Genomic DNA, 20,234 nt, shown 5'->3' with positions numbered 1-20,234 from the left:
TACCGCACGCCACTCAGCAAGATGCTGATTATTCAGACGTCACTGAGCCTCCTTGATCATTTCAAGACCTAGATAGGCAAAGAGTCAACTAAAACGTGTTGGTTTATGGTTCGGAGGATGGTTCGAGTAGTTCCAAAAAATGAACCGACTTCATTTCATAAAGTTCCCATCACGAGTGAAGCTGTCAGTGTAAACATCAAAGCAGCAGACAAATTTCTTGAAGGGCTGAAGACCGTGATCGAGGTACGGGGGTCTACCTCCCACAGTTGGTGTTGAAAACGGAAAAAGACAGGACAGTACTGAAGGTGTCTGCCTTCCAGAAGCGAACTCCAGGTTAGTTCCTGCCATTTTTCCACTGGAAGAGCAGGCGTTACAGAAGCTTCATGACAATTCTTACTGTTGTTTCATTATCTTATTCGGTGTATTTTTTTCTATGGGTTCTCATGTTTCCAAACACATTTGACCTATATTTTTGTCTGAGTTTGTTCATGTTCCCGCATTGGAACGCTTTCTCTAAGACCCTGCAAATTATCCCTATGCCTCGCACGGTGTGTCTACCTCTGGTAAAGAATTCTTACAATAGAGCAACATCTTAGAACGTGTTATTGTCAGAGGTACAGTTTTATATATATATATATATATATATATATATATATATATATATATATATATATATATATATATATATATATATATATATATATATATTATTATTTTATTTTTTTTTTATTATACTTTGTCGCTGTCTCCCGCGTTTGCGAGGTAGCGCAAGGAAACAGACGAAAGAAATGGCCCAACCCCCCCATAAACATGTATATACATACGTCCACACACGCAAATATACATACCTACACAGCTTTCCATGGTTTACCCCAGACGCTTCACATGCCTTGCTTCAATCCACTGACAGCACGTCAACCCCGGTATACCACATCGCTCCAATTCACTCTATTCCTTGCCCTCCTTTCACCCTCCTGCATGTTCAGGCCCCGATCACACAAAATCTTTTTCACTCCATCTTTCCACCTCCAATTTGGTCTCCCTCTTCTCCTTGTTCCCTCCACCTCCGACACATATATCCTCTTGGTCAATCTTTCCTCACTCATCCTCTCCATGTGCCCAAACCACTTCAAAACACCCTCTTCTGCTCTCTCAACCACGCTCTTTTTATTTCCACACATCACTCTTACCCTTACGTTACTCACTCGATCAAACCACCTCACACCACACATTGTCCTCAAACATCTCATTTCCAGCACATCCATCCTCCTGCGCACAACTCTATCCATAGCCCACGCCTCGCAACCATACAACATTGTTGGAACCACTACTCCTTCAAACATACCCATTTTTGCTTTCCGAGATAATGTTCTCGACTTCCACACATTCTTCAAGGCCCCCAGGATTTTCCCCCCCTCCCCCACCCTATGATCCACTTCCGCTTCCATGGTTCCATCCGCTGCCAGATCCACTCCCAGATATCTAAAACACTTCACTTCCTCCAGTTTTTCTCCATTCAAACTCACCTCCCAATTGACTTGACCCTCAACCCTACTGTACCTAATAACCTTGCTCTTATTCACATTTACTCTTAACTTTCTTCTTCCACACACTTTTCCAAACTCAGTCACCAGCTTCTGCAGTTTCTCACATGAATCAGCCACCAGCGCTGTATCATCAGCGAACAACAACTGACTCACTTCCCAAGCTCTCTCATCCCCAACAGACTTCATACTTGCCCCTCTTTCCAAAACTCTTGCATTTACCTCCCTAACAACCCCATCCATAAACAAATTAAACAACCATGGAGACATCACACACCCCTGCCGCAAACCTACATTCACTGAGAACCAATCACTTTCCTCTCTTCCTACACGTACACATGCCTTACATCATGATAAATGAAGTTAGGAGAATTGGTAATGGAAACAATGAGTCCAATTGGAGTTTTATTTCAATGTAATCATCTTCAAACACTAAACCTAGTCAGAATTACTGAGATAGATCAGTGGAGCCCCTTTGAAGAGCTCGGCCGACCTAATAAGAAGGCTGATCAACATCACAGTACATGGGAAGGACAGATAGCAGGAGATCTTATAGTTAATCACGAGGTTATCAGCTACCTTTACCTAAAATGTGGCAGACATAGGATAGCAAAGCAGAAGGCATCTCCCCTCATATCTCTTCCTCCGGCCCATATGTTAAAAAGACTAAGAATAGTAAACTAAAGATGAACAGACAAGCAATAAATCTAAAACATTTTCACGTCATCCATCGAAAAGTAATTATAAAAGGGGATTATACGCCACATACTGTAACAAAGGTACTCTTGGACTCTCTTAATTTGAACATCAGGGGAAAATGGAGTTGCATAACACAAGAAATGGAGCAAATTTCTGACCATCGTAATAGAAAATCAAAAAAAAAAAAAGGCAACTCACATAACCTTCACATAAAGCACTTAATGTGAGTGTGTTCCTGTACCATACAGTGCCGAATAAATCCACAAGACTTGTAACAGTAAAGTGCATTGTGTCATACAACCGTCGTGTGGGAGTGTGGTGAGGGCATGTCACACTGCCGTCTTGGGTAAGGGTACTGTCCCTCAAGCTCTACTCCCTGGTCAGTGAGGAGTGAGGTTCTTGCTCTTACCTACATGTCTTGGGGCACAACACAGGCAATCCTTGCCAGTGCAGCCCTTGACAACCTCGTGTTCTTCCTCCGAACAAGACATCTTGCAGACCCCACCATATTTCTCGCATTTCTTCCGAATAGTGCATTCTGGAGAGGAGATCAGAATATGTCATGTTTACAAAAGCCTGTGGAAGCTTGAGACATTATCAAGACGGCCATTATCTCCAAGAATTATTTGGATTAACAGAACTAGTACTGTAATTATCATGATAAAGGGCATCAGGTCCCTTATCAAGTGCACTCTGGGTCGTCCTTGAGTACATAACTTTCTTCTTTGTTGGCAAGAAAGTTGGCAACTACTCACGTGTCTCTGGTATGCAGCAGCTGCATCCTTTGCTACCACACCCCCCAGCATGTAGCACCTCCCCTTCCGCACAGGTCTCCTTGCAGGAGCCGCCTTTCTTGCTGCAGGATTTCTTGATTTTGCACATCACTGGGAAGCGAGGAAGTTAAACTTTCAGTCACATATTAGATGGGGTTGCAGGCCTAATGACCTTCCTTATAGGTCGCTGTTGCTTCAAGAGGCAATGGTGGACACTGAAACTGATGGGCAAAAATAACTGTGAAAATCCCGTAGACATGAAACAGCTAGACAGAACCTTAAGTTACCTCACATCGACCTGATGTGAACTTTATACTTTTTACAGGTATGTGAGGAGTTGCCTGCTTTTAGAATCTGATATGAGCAACTCACCTTCAACAGGAGCACAGCACCAGCAGCCAGTACCAGTGCATCCATTTGTGATCTCTTTCTCGTCTGGTGAACATGGAGATTCTTGGCAGGTTCCGCCTTTCTTCTTGCACCTATTTCTGGGACTGCACTCTGTGGGAGAGCAACACGATCTTCATTAAACCCACATGCATGTAAGAGGAAGGTTATGGACCCTCTGAAGATACAACTATGGAATACAAATCAATGTCATCAACACCTGTCTCTGAGAAGACAACAAGACGCCTTCCAAAAGAACTTTTTTCATCTTTCACAGAATCACTCACTCTCCTCAGGAACACAGCACCAGCAACCATCGCCCTTACACCCATTAGCGATCTCCTTCTCTCCAGCCGAACACACAGTTTTCTTGCAGGAACCTCCTCTATTCTTACATTTATTCCTGGGACTGCAGCCTGTTGGAGAGCACTGCTTGAGTGATCATGTAGAACCCATGAAGTGTTGGAGGTATTAAGACTTAATATGGTTCCTAGAGACATAAAATAAAGATCTCTTCCAAGCCAACGAAACGTCCTCCAGTGCAACATTCTCTCAAAATCATTCACTCACAGCAGGAGCACAACACCAACACCTTTCCCTCCTGTCAGCCGAACATAAAGAACTGCAAGAATCTTTTCTATTCTTACATTAATTCTTGGATCTGCAGCTCATTCAAGAGCAGCGACTGTCGCCATGTATTAGTCAAGCTATCATAAGCTGTTGCATTTAGGAAACCTGATGATGATGTGGATTCTACAACAAACTGGTGTCATGAATGTGTCTTCCTGTATACGAAAACATTTCTGGTGTTAATGAAATGATCTAACTCCTTTCGGATGATAGTCTCACAGCTGTAGAGTGACTGATTGATGATGATCCGCAGGGAGTCTTGCGACACAGGTCTCCTACAGAGAACCTTGAGGGAGATAAGGATTTAGGATGAAGTGGAATAGGAGGAGGGTCTGGCTGCCTCAGATGAGTTACTCTGCCTCAGTTGTCTAGGATCACGTGAGTTGTAGCTAGACACAGATCATTCTTATTTGTTTTCTTTTAAGAAATATAACTGAAAGAATGGGGGACTCATGCAATTGGTGGGTGGTGAAAAATAAAGAACATTCGATGACACTGAAGTATTACGACTATTTAGGAGGTTCATTTATGAATATATGAAGTTTGTTTATTCAAGCAAGATGTGGAAGGCTAATGCAGGGACGAACGTAGATTCCCCTACCTTCGTCAGGAACACAGCACAGACAATCGGGCCCATCACAGAGTCCCGTCTGAAGAGAACCCATGCATTCCCCTTTTTTCTCGACGCAGATGCCGCCCTTATTCCAACACTCAGAGGTTATCTGGCAACCAGGTGCTGGTGTCGTGTCGGGTTCAGGTTCCTCTGTCATCTCAGGAACGCAGCACAGGCAGTCGATCCCATCACACAGTCCGAGCAGAGGATGGCCCATGCATTTCTCGTGCTTCGCGATGCAGCTGCCACCTTTCTTCCAACAATCAGAGGTTAGGTGGCATTGAAGTGGTGGTTCTGTTATGGGTTCTGGAAGGAGAGACGTCGTGGTGATACACTCTAGTGGTCGTCGTCAGGTACTGAGGACTCACTTAGGGCAAGTTTTAGACAAGTTATCATATTTCCCACCCTATTTCTAATGTTTAAAGTATATTCGTAGCCTATTTAGCAACCTAAAGTTATATCACAGTGTTAAGATTCTTCCTGTACACAAGATCTATGTTCTAGGTTCGTTTTGATATACAAAACATAGTTTTATTATTCTTTATCTCCTTTATGTTTTTTTTTTTTTTAATGATAGATTATATCGAGAGATATTGCTACCCTAAGATGGCCTAAGACATCAGCACTGATGCTATGAAGGCGCTGTGAACCGTGATAGGTTCCCGTCATACATTCGTCCAGCACGTACCTCGTCCAGTATGTAATATAATATGCCAGGAGTTTTGTAAAAGTCACGCTCTACATCCGGGCGTTTACCCCTATCAACCCCCAAGCATTACTGATTGTTGCTCCCTCTATCGGTGAGGCGAGGAAGCAATGTGTCATTATAACCAAGGAATTACAGTCGCCAGAATCTGTTAGCAGTAACTAAACTGATCAGTTATCATAAATGTTTGAAATAAGATCTTGTTTTAGGATTTACCATCAACTGTTGTAGGACGTATGACGTTAATTACAACTGTTTCATAAAGCTTAAAGTACATGAAAACGAAGAGAAATCTGTAAGACTATTTCAGTTGTGTTGGACGAGCAACAAGATTTGGTACGTAAGTATCCCACAGTATTTGTATCATTAAGAAAATAAGATCAGTAACAGCAACTCCTATTCTTACGTCTATTTCCATGATAAACGTCAATGCAAATAATACGTATATGAAATAATGGAGAAAATGGCATACGAAGAAACTGCTCGCACAACGACCGTCTAACAGTCATTACCCAGTTGCGATCCTTTCCATTCAGGCACGGCGCTCCGGCCTATTGTTTCCACCAGTTCTCACTTAACAATAACCTCACACAAGTAAATCCTAGAAAATTATTATTTATCAGGGGGCACCAATATTATTTATCAGGGGGACAGGCACCACTGTTATCTATCAAGGTGCAGGAACCACTATTCCTCGTTTAACCTAAGTGAAGGAAGGTCGTGATTGGTGTGTAGACAGCACACAGGCCACACTAGTGAACCAGCTCCCACCACCCACACACCACTGCTCTGCAACGGGGCACCTACCTCGCCTAGCAGCACCAGCCAGCCGCTCTGTGCAGCCATCCTGTCTTGCATTGAAGTTAGTATTACAAGCGCAACATATCTCTGTTTCCTAACGTTTCATTAATGTTCATCTTGAAACATTTTCTTCATAAGGTGTTACATTATATCATTAAAAGCATGATAATTTCCTTCATTCCCTGTCTCGCTTCCGTACATTTACAGCCCTCTTCCTCCACAGTCAATTGATACTGCAGGTCAACACCATTGGCCATTATATACTCTGCTTTTCGTCATTTGAACTGTACAGATCAAAACTGCGCAGTTGAACACGAAGTGTGGGTAACAACCTTTGGGTCATGTCATTTTGGTGAACGTTTTACACGTGCAATGTTTTGGTTCAGCATTTGACTGTTGTATGTATGTATTTTTTTCATTCCCGGGAGTAAACTGGTCACCGTACAACGTTATTGTTATATGCTGCAAGACTATACTATTTTGCATACTTGTATAACATCTACTGTCGCTTATCAAATACCCATGAACTATTTATTACAACTTATTGTGTTTCGTGTAGTGCCATTGAAACATTATACTCGCTGACAGTCAAGTTTAGGCGTTGCACCAGGTACTGTAATGATATGTTCCAAGTGTTTATGATTCCCAGACTATTTATGAGGAAACTCTGATATGGTAGGCAATAGTTTTTGTCTTCTCACCGATAGTTGGAGCCACTGTGATGGGGTATATGGGAGGGTATAGGCCCCCGACTTTAGAGCATTGCCCAGGGCGTACCTTATCTTGTATGTCCTTTGTCCCAATACGTACCCTTTGGACAGCAGGTGCACGGGTCACAGTCAACGCTGGCGTAGACTTTAGTCTTTGTGGGACAATATTTGGACGCAGTGATGCAGACCCCTCCTTCCGACACACACTTCTGAACCAAAGATTTCGTACACACTATTCGTGGAGACTGCTCATCTTCAGCGACCAACGTCATGTTCTTTGGAGAGAAAAGATAAAAAATGAAGGCATTAATTTCAGCCAGGGTAAAAGTCTGAGATGAAAAAGAAAAAATGCTTGAGTTTCCTGCAAACTATTGATGAAGTATATGGATTCCAAATAAGATAACAGTTAGGGTAGAGTTTTGGCACCTAAGAAAATTAGGAAGTGTAACCATTAACAGTACAAAGCTACTGAAGTGGGAAGATGTTCAATGCAATCTCGTCGACGTACACTCTTCAAAGAAATCCATCATTTCCCTGCTACTTATTGTAACGCATTCTTATAAATGTAGGAGTCTCGTTAAAGGTGCCTTAGGTAATGTGATTAAGATATCTATAACATGGATGACTTTCTAGCAAATTCGTTTTGATTATGCAAAACATGAAAATAAGTTTTATTATAAGAAATAACCAAGTAAATGGCCTTCTTCAAGGCTAAAATGTTTATAGAAGAGTAAATTTCTTAATTGCCATCGTCGTACATTGTGATATTCTGAATGTAACCAGGAAATGAGTGAAGAACCAGAGGTAATATTCATGAGAAACATTGTCTTCCTGTCGACACCTCGTTGTCAACAGGTTGATCAATACAGTGTTGCTGTGGTCCGCAGGTTACAGCCAGCCATAGATACACTGAGGATTCAGGAGGATACAGAATATCTGTAATCACTTCTTGTTTTTGCTGATGATTCAAGTTGGGGGTTATTTACATCACACAAATGGTTGTCCTTAGTCATCATAGAAGGTGTTACTTCCGAAGAGAGGAGGTCTATATAATGGAGAAACATTAGGACAGACGTAATTGCAAAGTATAGAAATCGTCCAATAAGCATCATTCAAGTTCAAAAGTGTGTAAATTAGTGTCATAATCGAGTCCAAACAGCTACCGCATCTTCGTCGAAATTGCTTCACATAAAGTTATAACGGAGTCTTGCTTGGCGCCCATTGGTATAGACGGTGATGACGCAAGTGGGACACACACACACACACACACACACACACACACACACACACACATAGTATGAGTACACACTTGTGATGTCAGTCAAGAAGGTTAACAACCCTACAGGTGTGCCAGTTCATTAATTTAACGACGTACCCCCCGCCTCTCTCTCTCTCTCTCTCTCTCTCTCTCTCTCTCTCTCTCTCTCTCTCTCTCTCTCTCTCTCTCTCTCTCTCTCTCCATTAGCACGACACTAGTGAAACTTTGTTCCGATGAAATAGAATGCGCACTGTTTTTTCCTCTTAGACTCTGCTTATGCATTACACGAAAACTGTTTATATTTTCATGAGAGAAAGTTGACATACAGTGTATATATATCTATTATTTTGCTTTGTCGCTGTCTCCCGTGTTAGCGAGGTAGGCAAGGAAACAGACGAAAGAATGGCCAACCCACCCACATACACAAGTATATACATACACGTCCACACACGTACATATACATACCTATACTTCTCAACGTATACATATATATACACACACAGACATATACATATATACACATGTACATAATTCATACTGTCTGCCTTTATTCATTCCCATCGCCACCTCGCCACACATGAAATAACAACACCCTCCCCCCGCATGTGTGCGAGGTAGCGTCAGGAAAAGACAACAAAGGCCACATTCGTTCACACTCAGTCTCTAGCTGTCATGTGATAATGCACTGAAACTACAGCTCCCTTTTCACATCCAGGCCCCACAGAACTTTTCATGGTTTACCCCAGACGATTCACATGCCCTGGTTCAATCCATTGACAGCACGTCGACCCCAGTATACCAAATCGTTCCAATTCACTCTATTCCTTGCACGCCTTTCACCCTCCTGCATGTTCAGGCCCCGATCACTCAAAATCTTTTTCACTCCATCTTTCCACCTCCAATTTGGTCTCCCACTTCTCCCCGTTCCCTCCTTCTCTGACACATATATCCTCTTGGTCAATCTTTCCTCACTCATCCTCTCCATGTGACCAAAACATTTCAAAACACCCTCTTCTGCTCTCTCAACCACACCCTTTGTATCACCACACATCTCTCTTACCCTATTATTACTCGATCAAACCACCTCACACCACATATTGTCCTCAGACATCTCATTTCCCGCTCATCCACCCTCCTTCGCACAACTCTATCCATAGCCCACGCCTCGAAACCATACAACATTGTTGGAACCACAATTCCTTCAAACATACCCTTACATACCCTTTTTTGCTTTCCGAGATAATGTTCTCGACTTCCACACATTCTTCAAGGCTCCCAGAATTTTCGCCCCCTTCCCCACCCTATGATTTCCTTCCGCTTCCATGGTTCCATCCGCTGCCAAATCCACTCCCAGATATCTAAAACACTTCACTTCCTCCAGTTTTCCTCCATTCAAACTTACCTCCCAATTGACTTGACCCTCAACCCTACTGTACCTAACAACCTTGCTCTTTTTCACATTTACTCGCTGCTTTCTTCTTTCACACACTTTTCCAAATTCAGTCACCAGCTTCTGCAGTTTCTCACATGAATCAGCCACCAGCGCTGTATCATCAGCGAACAACAACTGACTCACTTCCCAAGCTCTCTCATCCACAACAGACTGCATACTTGCCCTTCTCTCCAAAACTCTTGCATTCACCTCCCTAACAACCCCATCCATAAACAAATTAAACAACCATGGAGACATCACACACCCCTGCCGCAAACCTACATTCACTGAGAACCAATCACTTTCCTCTCTTCCTATACGTACACATGCCTTACATCCTCGATAAAAACTTTTCACTGCTTCTAACAACTTGCCTCCCACACCATATATTCGTAATACCTTCCATAGACCATCTCTATCAACTCTATCATATGCCTTCTCCAGATCCATAAATACTACATACAAATCCATTTGCTTTTCTAAGTATTTCTCACATACATTCTTCAAAGCAAATACCTGATCCACACATCCTCTACCACTTCTGAAACCACACTGCTCTTCCCCAATCTGATGCTCTGTACATGCCTTCACCCTCTCAATCAATACCCTCCCATATAATTTCCCAGGAATACTCAACAAACTTATACCTCTGTAATTTGAGCACTCACTCTTATCCCCTTTGCCTTTGTACAATGCACGCATTCCGCCAATCCTCAGGCACCTCACCATGAATCATACATACATTAAATAACCTTACCAACCAGTCAACAATAATATTATATATTATTTTTGTTATTATACTTTGTCGCCGTCTCCCGCGTTAGCGAGGTAGCGCAAGGAAACAGACGAAAGAATGGCACAACCCAACCACATACACATGTATATACACACACGTCCACACACGCACATATACATACCTATACATCTCAACGTATACATATATATACACACACAGACATATACATATATACACATGTACATAATCCATACTGTCTGCCCTTATTCATTTCCGTCGCCACCCTGCCACACATGAAATGACAACCCCCTTACCACGCATGTGCGCGAGGTAGCACTAGGAAAAGACAACAAAGGACACATTCGTTCACACTCAGTCTCTAGCTGTCATGTATAATGCACCGAAACCACAGCTCCTTTTCCACATCCAGGCCCACAAAACTTTCCATGGTTTGCCCCAGATGCTTCACATGCCCTGGTTCAATCCATTGACAGCACGTCGACCCCGGTATACCAAATCGTTCCAATTCACTCTATTCTTTGCACGCCTTTCACCCTCCTGCATGTTCAGGCCCCAGTCACTCAAAATCTTTTTCACTCCATCTTTCCACCTCCAATTTGGTCTCCCACTTCTCCTCGTTCCCTCCACCTCTGACGCATATATCCTCCTGGTCAATCTTTCCTCACTCATTCTCTCCATGTGACCAAACCATTTCAAAACACCCTCTTCTGCTCTCTCAACCACACTCTTTTTATTACCACACATCTCTCTTATCCTTTCATTACTTACTCGGTCAAACCACCTCACACCACATATTGTCCTCTAACATCTAATTTCCAGCATATCCACCCTCCTCTGCACAACTCTATGTATAGCCCACGCCTCGCAACCATACAACATTGTCGGAACCACTATTCCTTCAAACATACCCATTTTTGCTTTCGGAGATAATGTTCTCGCCTTCCACACATTCTTCAAGGCTCCCAGGATTTTCGCCCCCTCCCCCACCCTATGACTCACTTCAGCTTCTCTGGTTCCATCCGCTGCCAAATCCACTCCCAGATATCTAAAGCACTTTACTTCCTCCAGTTTTTCTCCATTCAAACTTATTCCCAATTGACTTGTCCCTCAACCCTACTGTACCTAATAACCTTGCTCTTATTCACATTTACTCTCAGCTTTCTTCTTTCACACACTTTACCAAACTCAGTCACCAACTTCTGCAGTTTCTCATCCGAATCAGCCACCAGCGCTGTATCATCAGCGAACAACAACTGACTCGCTTCCCAAGTTCTCTCATCCACAACAGACTGCATACTGCAAGGAAAGTTAGGAATTTTACAAGAAAAATGAGAGCTGTGGAAGTCATGGAACCATTAACAATGCATAGGCTACTCGCTACGAAGGCCTGAAATGGAATGAGAAGGAAACTTCGAAGATCTGAAAAATGAGAAGCATGAGTTCAAGCAGCGTACTGACGAGTGAGAATTATCAAGCCTCATAATAAGTAATATAATGAGAACTTTCACACGAGGGATGGAAAGTTGATGTTGAAAATATCAAATACATTTTCATAGGAAGAAAAATGTGTACTGCTGCATCATACGGCATGAAGAAATAAAGAATATTGAGAAACACTTCATAAGCAAGACAGAGTGTCTGGAAAGAGGTTAAAAGAATTCTTATCTCTCAGGTTACGTTCCTCGAGGCAGTGCATGTTATTGTAACTCTGTATCACAGAGTTACATTTAAAGTTGTCCCCTAGCCACTGGTGGACTAGGAGAGGGACTGTACATTGTTTTCCCAAGGAAAGAGGAAGCCAACTACAATCAAATTCGAATCCATTTTGTGTATTTGCTGATCTTTAAGTTGTTTTGCCACTTGTTAATCTTTCTCTGCACACTTGCACGTCTACGTTGAATCACACCACATCCTTTCATTGCATACATTCATATCGCATCCATGAAGCATCTCTGTCAACCAGTCTTGCTCTCGTGGCAATAAATATCTCGCCTGTGATTTCCTCCATTATCAGACAGTCCAATTTCCATGCTCCGTATGCATTTCTGGATGCATATATTCATGTGGTCATTGCACTGGTACAGATCCCAGTTTGAACAATGTGGTTTGCGTGCCTCCTAACCTGTGGCTGCAGGCTGCCATTCCGCATCTCTGCAGATAATGCCATGATTTGATGAGTTCCCGTACTCATATTCACAGAATCGACGCGAACATGCAGTACGTTGAACATCTACTGGAACAGTCATTTATTTATTGCTGTAAAGTGTGTTTGTAAGAGGGCCTTGGTCGCAGAACTTGAAGTCATCACAATCCTCCAGTTAGAGAAAGATATATTACCTGGCACAGCCAGGTATTTGCTTGGAAAAAAGAATATTTGATCTATCGACATTGAAGATCTTGTACATAAAGATCCTGCCGGTTAGGGCCTGTGTTATCGGCCTAGCCGCTGAAGACGTGGCCACGGCACTGGGTAGAGTCGTTAACAAACGCACCCAGACTCTGGCGATTCCGGAACTGACCTGACTGCGGTGTAGCTCACAACTTGCTCAACATGACGAGAACAGCAAATGTGGGGTGCAGGTCGGAGCGATGGGATGGATGAAGTATGAAAGCATCGTAGACGAACGAATTGAGTAACAATAAAATCACCTCTGTTGAGGAGGAGTCGTGCTGCGGTAAAGATATCACCCTACAGGGTAGGTCAGGGTTAAGTGGGATGAAGGTGATAGCATTCGAAAGCCTTCTCCCAGACACCTGAACCATCGCGATGGTTACACAACTTGAACAACCCCAGCTCGAATCCTAGACCCCTAGAGGTAAATCGTAGACAACTTTATTAAGCAATGATCCCAAGAAACTTTAGTTACAAACTTCTCGACCTACATATTATTTGTACTTTAAAACCATCGGTTGTCGTATGGTATATTGACCTGGGTATTGAGGGGACGAGTGACCTCCGAACCTTGCACGAAACTTGCATCCATGGCAAGGTTTTCAAGATGGGGTCGCCAAGGCTTTCTAAGACTTACCTGAGATTCATCCTCTCTCTCATTTTTTGCTAGACTGAAGGACAGACAGGAGAGTATCAGTAACGTAGGTGTTCTCATGATGCTGGTGTTGTTGCTGCTCCTGATTTTTGGTGCTACTGCTGAGCTGGTGGTTCGATCTGACCTGCGAGTGGGGACTCTAGCTGGCTGAGGTGTACACGACGTAGGACTGCTCGCCCTAGAGGCGTGAACTCCACTATGGTTTCAAAAGCAGACATATGGGCATTATATGGGATTCCGTACCCTCCCTTTCCCTCATTCTGCCGTACATTCACCTCTGTGATGTAACCGACCATCAGGTGTACACAAACACTTGGGGGGTTTGTTTTGGGGACGTTCTGCTATCAGTTTTTTTACCAGGGTACCCAGGCAGTATTCCCGATCCGATTTCCAGTACTCATCTGTAGGGAAATTTATACACTGGGGGAAAAAAGATTTCGGGTACACCTTTAATGTGAAGTATAATTCATAGGGGGGGAATGTCCTTTAACGAGGCCGCTCTCAACTTGACAAAAGGTAATTGTCCATACAACAACTTTAGTATCAGAGACCACAAACACTTGACATTTGAGCGAATGCAGCGTTCTCTCCCTCTGCTCTCTCACACATCGTCACTTTCATCACAGAGGGGAACCTTCGCTGAACTCATCTTCACTGCACCCTTGATGAAGTTTGATTCACCTTACATTCGAGAGGTCATTTCACTCCACCCTGAACACCACTGGCCTTTGACCTGACTCGTAAGTACGAGGTCAAATACCTTCTACGTCCTCAACTCCACTGTACACTTGACACCACTGGACTTCGATCTGACCCTTACAGGTTACGTCAGTGCATAGGGTTAGGATACTGAGTGTACGAAAGAATAAAGAATAAATTGAACCTTGAAACAAAGTGTTTATGAAGAAGGACATGATTATCCAACTGTTGAGAAGTTGGGACGGGACTTCCCTGACAGAAATCAAAGCTAACTGTTCATGACACATTATACAGATCACATAGCATTAAGGGTGTGAAGATTACTATCATTGTTGCGTTCCACATGTGTACCGATTGCGGTCATAAAAACACGACACTATCGAACATGAGTTAAAACACCTGCACGACTTAACTTCTCCAAAATTATCAAATTTCGTTATGTAAGTCTGACATAAAACGTACATTCTCATGCACACACACACACACACACACCTGAATTAGATACGCACATAGGTTTAAAGACATGGTAGTAATCCACAAAGTTGAGAGATGGGATAACATCAGTGTGAAACTCTCTTTCGTAGCAGTCGCATTGTATTCACACACACGGTGCCGAGTGAACTCCCTAGGAAGCGGAGGCACATCAGGAATGATAAGATGCATGCAGTCACAAACATTAGTGAACATGTAGCTAGATCCTTTAGAAATAAGCTGAGGTTAAACAAACCTTTCAACTCTCCAGGTCAGGCCACATTCACAGACATAAGACTTCTCTCCACTATCCGAGGATTTCGAAATTCTGATCGCTGCAAACATTGGTTCTGACTTGTGTATTCTAAGAAATTTTGTGTGTTTGGAAGGAGGAACCGAAACTAAATGAATGCTTACCTTGCAATGGTATTAATTCAAATTACTCTCCATTTTCATGCCCCTCTAGCACGCATTTTATCATTAGTCTGGTAAGTTAGTTACCCCTAAACCCTGTATCTCGTTTTCTGAATCCCTCACTCAGTCGTCAGTCCAGTGTTTACGTTTGTCTAAGGTGTTTACAGGAACCACTTCTCCATCTCCATGGTGTGAATACCAGGTCAGTTTATGCTTAATCTTAGTACTTTATGGTCGTATTTCTGCCTCACGTTCGCATCATGCCACATATCACTATCAAAGTCACAAACACATTTCTCCCCAACTGTTTTACCATTCCATCAGATTAGCATAGGTCATTAGCTTGTCTCAATGATTTTACTACTTTGCAATCTTAACACTTTGTTAGTTTCAAGTTACATAATGCTATAGTGTGATATAATTGAAATTACAGGTATATATCCTCTCATTTGTAACTCATATGTTTTAGTTTATAGCATGTTTTGTAAGTTACAAACCTTATTGTGTAACTTGAGAACTTGTACAATTATTGCTACAAATTGATAAGGGATTTAGAATAAGTAGAAACATGTCGGTGCTGATACCTTTAAGGTTCAAATCAATGTGAAACGTCTGGGGTAAACATGGGAAAGTCTGTGGATCCTGGATCTGGAAAGGGAGCTGTGGTTTCGGTGCATTACACATGACAGCTAAAAAATAGATGTAGCGGCTGCGGCTTTTCTTCATCTGTTCTTGGCGCTGCCTCGCTAACGCGAGAAACAGCGATCAAGTACTGGGAAGCGGGTATATATATATATATATATATATATATATATATATATATATATATATATATATATATAAACTTTATGACCATGGTCAAAACGATTTCAATGTGTGTATACGTCTTTATGTGTTTGGAGAGCATGGCAATTGAAAATTGAATGCTCAATGTTTTCTTTATGGGAGTTGAATCGTTGACATGAAGGGGCCTGGTGCGTTGAAATGGTATTTGTAGAGCTGTAGTGATGGGTCATAATGTCCATAGCATAAGCGGAGGATGTGACTCGTGTTTGTCTGGAGAGTGTGGTTTCTGATGCGTGTATGTTTGATGAGCTGAAGTTCAAGACTGCCTAGGAAGGTCGGTTATGTAGTGTTTGTCGCGTTAGTTCGGTGTGTTTTTGTGTGTGTGCGTGTGTTTTGTCAGTGTTGTATTTAGTTCCGAGCGTGTTGAGGTGGGACTGTTCTGTGGGAGATCTCTGCTTCACTGTGAAGGTGTTGAGTGTTTGTGGTTGACAGGCAGTCGGTAATTGTTCTGAGAACACTTATCTTGTGTGGTTTGCAGCTTGGTCTTATTTGTTTTTAAGAGAGTGGAAGATACGGCGGATGAGCCATAGTTTAAAGTAGGGGTTGAACTGTTGTATAAAATGTTGTGGGATTCTTTTGCTTACCCAAATTTTGGTAACAGTCTTCCGCAGACATTTAGATTCTGTGTTGCTTTTGTGTTGATTTTATTGGTGTAGGGAGTAAGTGCCATCTATGTGTCGTTCGTGACGCATAGAATGGCTATAGTTTTTTTTTTCAAAGGAACTAGATGTTATGAGCTGGGGTCATGTCTGTCTGGGGTTTAAAGTGGTAGAAGATGTTTGTAGAGATGTTGGCATTATGCTCTGGGTGAGCCATTGTTCCAAATGTTTAATGTTGTGCCTTATGTTTGTTGCTGTTATTACGTTGTGAGGATATATATATATATATATATATATATATATATATATATATATATATATATATATATATATATATATATATAAATATATGGTGGAGGGAACGAGAAGTGGGAGACCAAATTGGAAGTGGAAAGATGGAGTGAAAAAGATTTTGAGTGATCGGGGCCTGAACATGCAGGAGGGTGAAAGGAGGGCAAGGAATAGAGTGAATTGGATCGATGTGGTATACCGGGGTCGACGTGCTGTCAATGGATTGAATCAGGGCATGTGAAGCGTCTGGGGTAAACCATGGAAACTTCTGTGGGGCCTGGATGTGGAAAGGGAGCTGTGGTTTCGGGCATTATTGCATGACAGCTAGAGACTGAGTGTGAACGAATGGGGCCTTTGTTGTCTTTTCCTAGCGCTACCTCGCACACATGAGGGGGGAGGTGGATGTTATTCCATGTTTGGCGAGGTGGCGATGGGAATGAATAAAGGCAGTGTGAATTGTGTGCATGTGTATATATGTATGTGTCTGTGTGTGTATATATATGTGTACATTGAGATGTATGGGTATGTATATTTGCGTATGTGGACGTGTATGTATATACATGTGTATGGGGGTGGGTTGGGCCATTTCTTTCGTGTTTCCTTGCGCTACCTCGCAAACGCGGGAGACAGCGACAAAGCAAAATAAATAATATATATATATATATATATATATATATATATATATATATATATATATATATATATATATATATATATACACATATATATATATATATATATATATGTATATATATATATATATATATATATATATATATATATATATATATATATATATATATATATATATATATATATATATGAGAGGCAGGTGTTTTGGGAGCAGATGAGTGAGTGTGTTAGTAGTTTTGATGCACGAAACCGGGTTATAGTAATGGGTGATTTGAATGCAAAGGTGAGTAATGTGGCAGTTGAGGGAATAATTCGTGTACATGGGGTGTTCAATGTTATAAATGGAAATGGTGAAGAGCTTGTAGATTTCTGTGCTGAAAAAGGAGTGGTGATTGGGAATACCTGGTTTAAAAAGAGAGATATACATAAGTATACGTATGTAAGTAGGAGAGATGGCCAGAGAGAGTTATTGGATTACGTGTTAATTGATAGGCGCGAGAAAGAGAGACTTTTGGATGTTAATGTGCTGAGAGGGGCAATTGGAGGGATGTCTGCTCATTATCTTGTGGAGGCGAAGGTGAAGATTTGTAGAGGTTTTCAGAAAAGAAGAGAGAATGTTGGGGTGAAGAGAGTGGTGAGAGTATGTGAGCTTGGGAAGGCGACTTGTGTGACGGAGTACCAGGAGAGACTGGGTGCAGAATGGAAAAAGATGAGAACAAAGGACGTAAGTGGATTGCTGGAAGAACGGGATGTATTTAGGGAGACAGTGATGGCTTGCGCAAAAGATGCTTGTGGCATGAGAAGCGTGGGAGGTGGGCAGATTAGAAAGGGTAGTGAGTGGTGGGATGAAGAAGTAAGACTATTAGTGAAAGAGAAGAGAGAGGCTTTTGGACGATTTTTGCAAGGAAATAGTGCAAATGGCTGGGAGATGTATAAAAGAAAGAGGCAGGAGGTCAAGAGAAAGGTGCAAGAGGTGAAAAAGAGGGCAAATGAGAGTTGGGGTGAGAGAGTATCATTGAATTTTTGGGAGAATAAAAAGATGTTTTGGAAGGAGGTAAATAAAGTGCGTAAGACAAGAGAACAAATGTGAACATCGGTGAAGGGGGTTAATAGGATGTGATAAAAAGTAGTGGTGTGTAAGAAGGAGACGGAGTGAGTATTTTGAAGGTTTGTTGGATGTGTTAGATGATAGAGTGACAGATATAGGGTGCTTTGGACGAGATGGTGTGCGAAGTGAGAGGGTTTGGGAGAATGATTTGGTAAACAGAGAAAAGGTAGTAACAGCTTTGCGGAAGATGAAAGCCGGCAAGGCAGCGGGTTTGGATGGTATTGCAGTGGAATCTATTAAAAAAGGAGGGGTGACTGTGTTGTTGACTGACTGGTAAGGATATTTTATGTATGTATGACTCATGGTGAGGTGCCTGAGGATTGGTGGAATGCATGCATAGCGCCATTGTACAAAGTCAAAGGGGATAAAGGTGAGTGCTCAAATTACAGAGGTATAAGTTTGTTGAGTATTCCTGGGAAATCATATGGGAGGGTATTGATTGAGAAGGTAAAGACATGTACAGAGCATCAGATTGGGGAAGAGCAGTGTGGTTTCAGAAGTAGTAGAGGATGTGTGGATCAGGTGTTTGCTTTGAAGAATTTATGTGAAAAGTACTTAGAAAAGCAAATGGATTTGTATGTAGCATTTATGGATCTGGAGAAGGCATATGATAGAGTTGATAGAGATGCTTTGTGGAAGGTATTAAGAATATATGGTGTGGGTGGCAAGTTGTTAGAAGCAGTGAAAAGTTTTTATCGAGGATGTAAGGCATGTATGCGAGTGGGAAGAGAGGAAAGTGATTGGTTCTCAGTGAATGTCGGTTTGCGGCAGAGGTGTGTGATGTCTCCATGGTTGTTTAATTTGTTTATGGATGGGGTTGTTAGGGAGGTGAATGCAAGAGTTTTGGAAAGAGGGGCAAGTATACAGTCTGTTGCGGATGAGAGAACTTGGAAAGTGAGTAGTTGTTCGTTGATACAGCGCTGGTGGCTGATTCACGTGAGAAACTGCAGAAGCTGGTGACTGAGTTTGGTAAAGTGTGTGAAAGAAGAAAGCTGAGAATAATTGTGAATAAGAGCAAGGTTATTAGGTCCAGTAGGGTTGAGGGACAAGTCAGTTGGGAGGTATGTTTGAATTAGATATCTGAGTGGATTTGGCAGCGGATGGAACCATGGAAGCGAAAGTGAGTCGCAGGGTGGGGGAAAGGGCGAAAGTTCTGGGAGTGTTGAAAAATGTGTGGAAGGCGAGAACATTATCTCGGAAAGCAAAAATGGTTATGTTTGAAGGAATAGTGTTTCCAACAATGTTATATGGCTGCAATGCGTGGGCTATAGATTTGTGCGGAGGAGGGTGGATGTGCTGGAAATGAGATGTTTGAGGACAATATCTGGTGTGAGGTGGTTTGATCGAGTAATTAATGAAAGGGTAAGAGAGATGTGTGGTAATAAAAAGAGTGTGGTTGAGAGAGAGCAGAAGAGGGTGTTCTGAAATGCTTTGGTCACATGGAGAGAATGAGTGAGGAAAAATTGATAGAGGATATATGTGTCAGAGGTGGAGGGAACGAGAAGTGGGAGACCAAATTGGAGATGGAAAGATGGAGTGAAAAAGATTTGAGCAATCGGGTTCTGAACATGCAGCAGGGTGAAAGGCGTGCAAGGAATAGAGTGAATAGGAACGATGTGGTATACTGGGCTCGACGTGCTGTCAATGGATTGAAGCAGGTAAACCATAGAAAGTTTTGTAGGGCCTGGATGTGAAAAGGGAGCTGTGGTTTCGGTGCAGTATGCATGACAACTAGAGACAGAGTGTGAACGAATGTGGCCTTTGTTGTCTTTTCTTAGCGCTACCTCGTGCGCATGCGGGGGGGAAAGGTTGTCAT

The 20,234-nt window shown here is 42.3% G+C and overlaps 1 protein-coding gene across 1 annotated transcript; it reads right to left on the bottom strand.

Annotated features, from left to right (window-relative positions):
* Positions 1 to 1,936: 1,936 nt before the first annotated feature.
* LOC139759712 (uncharacterized) lies at positions 1,937 to 14,006 on the bottom strand. Its single transcript, XM_071682108.1, has 8 exons — positions 13,963 to 14,006; positions 13,340 to 13,553; positions 6,964 to 7,138; positions 4,635 to 4,952; positions 3,691 to 3,819; positions 3,389 to 3,517; positions 2,999 to 3,127; positions 1,937 to 2,781 (listed from the first exon to the last, which is right to left on the bottom strand). Exons 1-8 carry the CDS (start codon positions 14,004 to 14,006, stop codon positions 2,624 to 2,626), a joined length of 1,296 nt encoding a protein of 431 aa, XP_071538209.1. The 3' UTR covers positions 1,937 to 2,623.
* Between the last annotated feature and the right edge of the window lie 6,228 nt (positions 14,007 to 20,234).

This window comes from Panulirus ornatus, chromosome 34 (genome assembly GCF_036320965.1).
Source record: "Panulirus ornatus isolate Po-2019 chromosome 34, ASM3632096v1, whole genome shotgun sequence".
Taxonomy (NCBI): domain Eukaryota; kingdom Metazoa; phylum Arthropoda; class Malacostraca; order Decapoda; family Palinuridae; genus Panulirus; species Panulirus ornatus.
The sequence above is the reverse complement of the archived record's forward strand: the minus strand, read 5'-3'. Positions and strand labels throughout refer to the sequence as shown.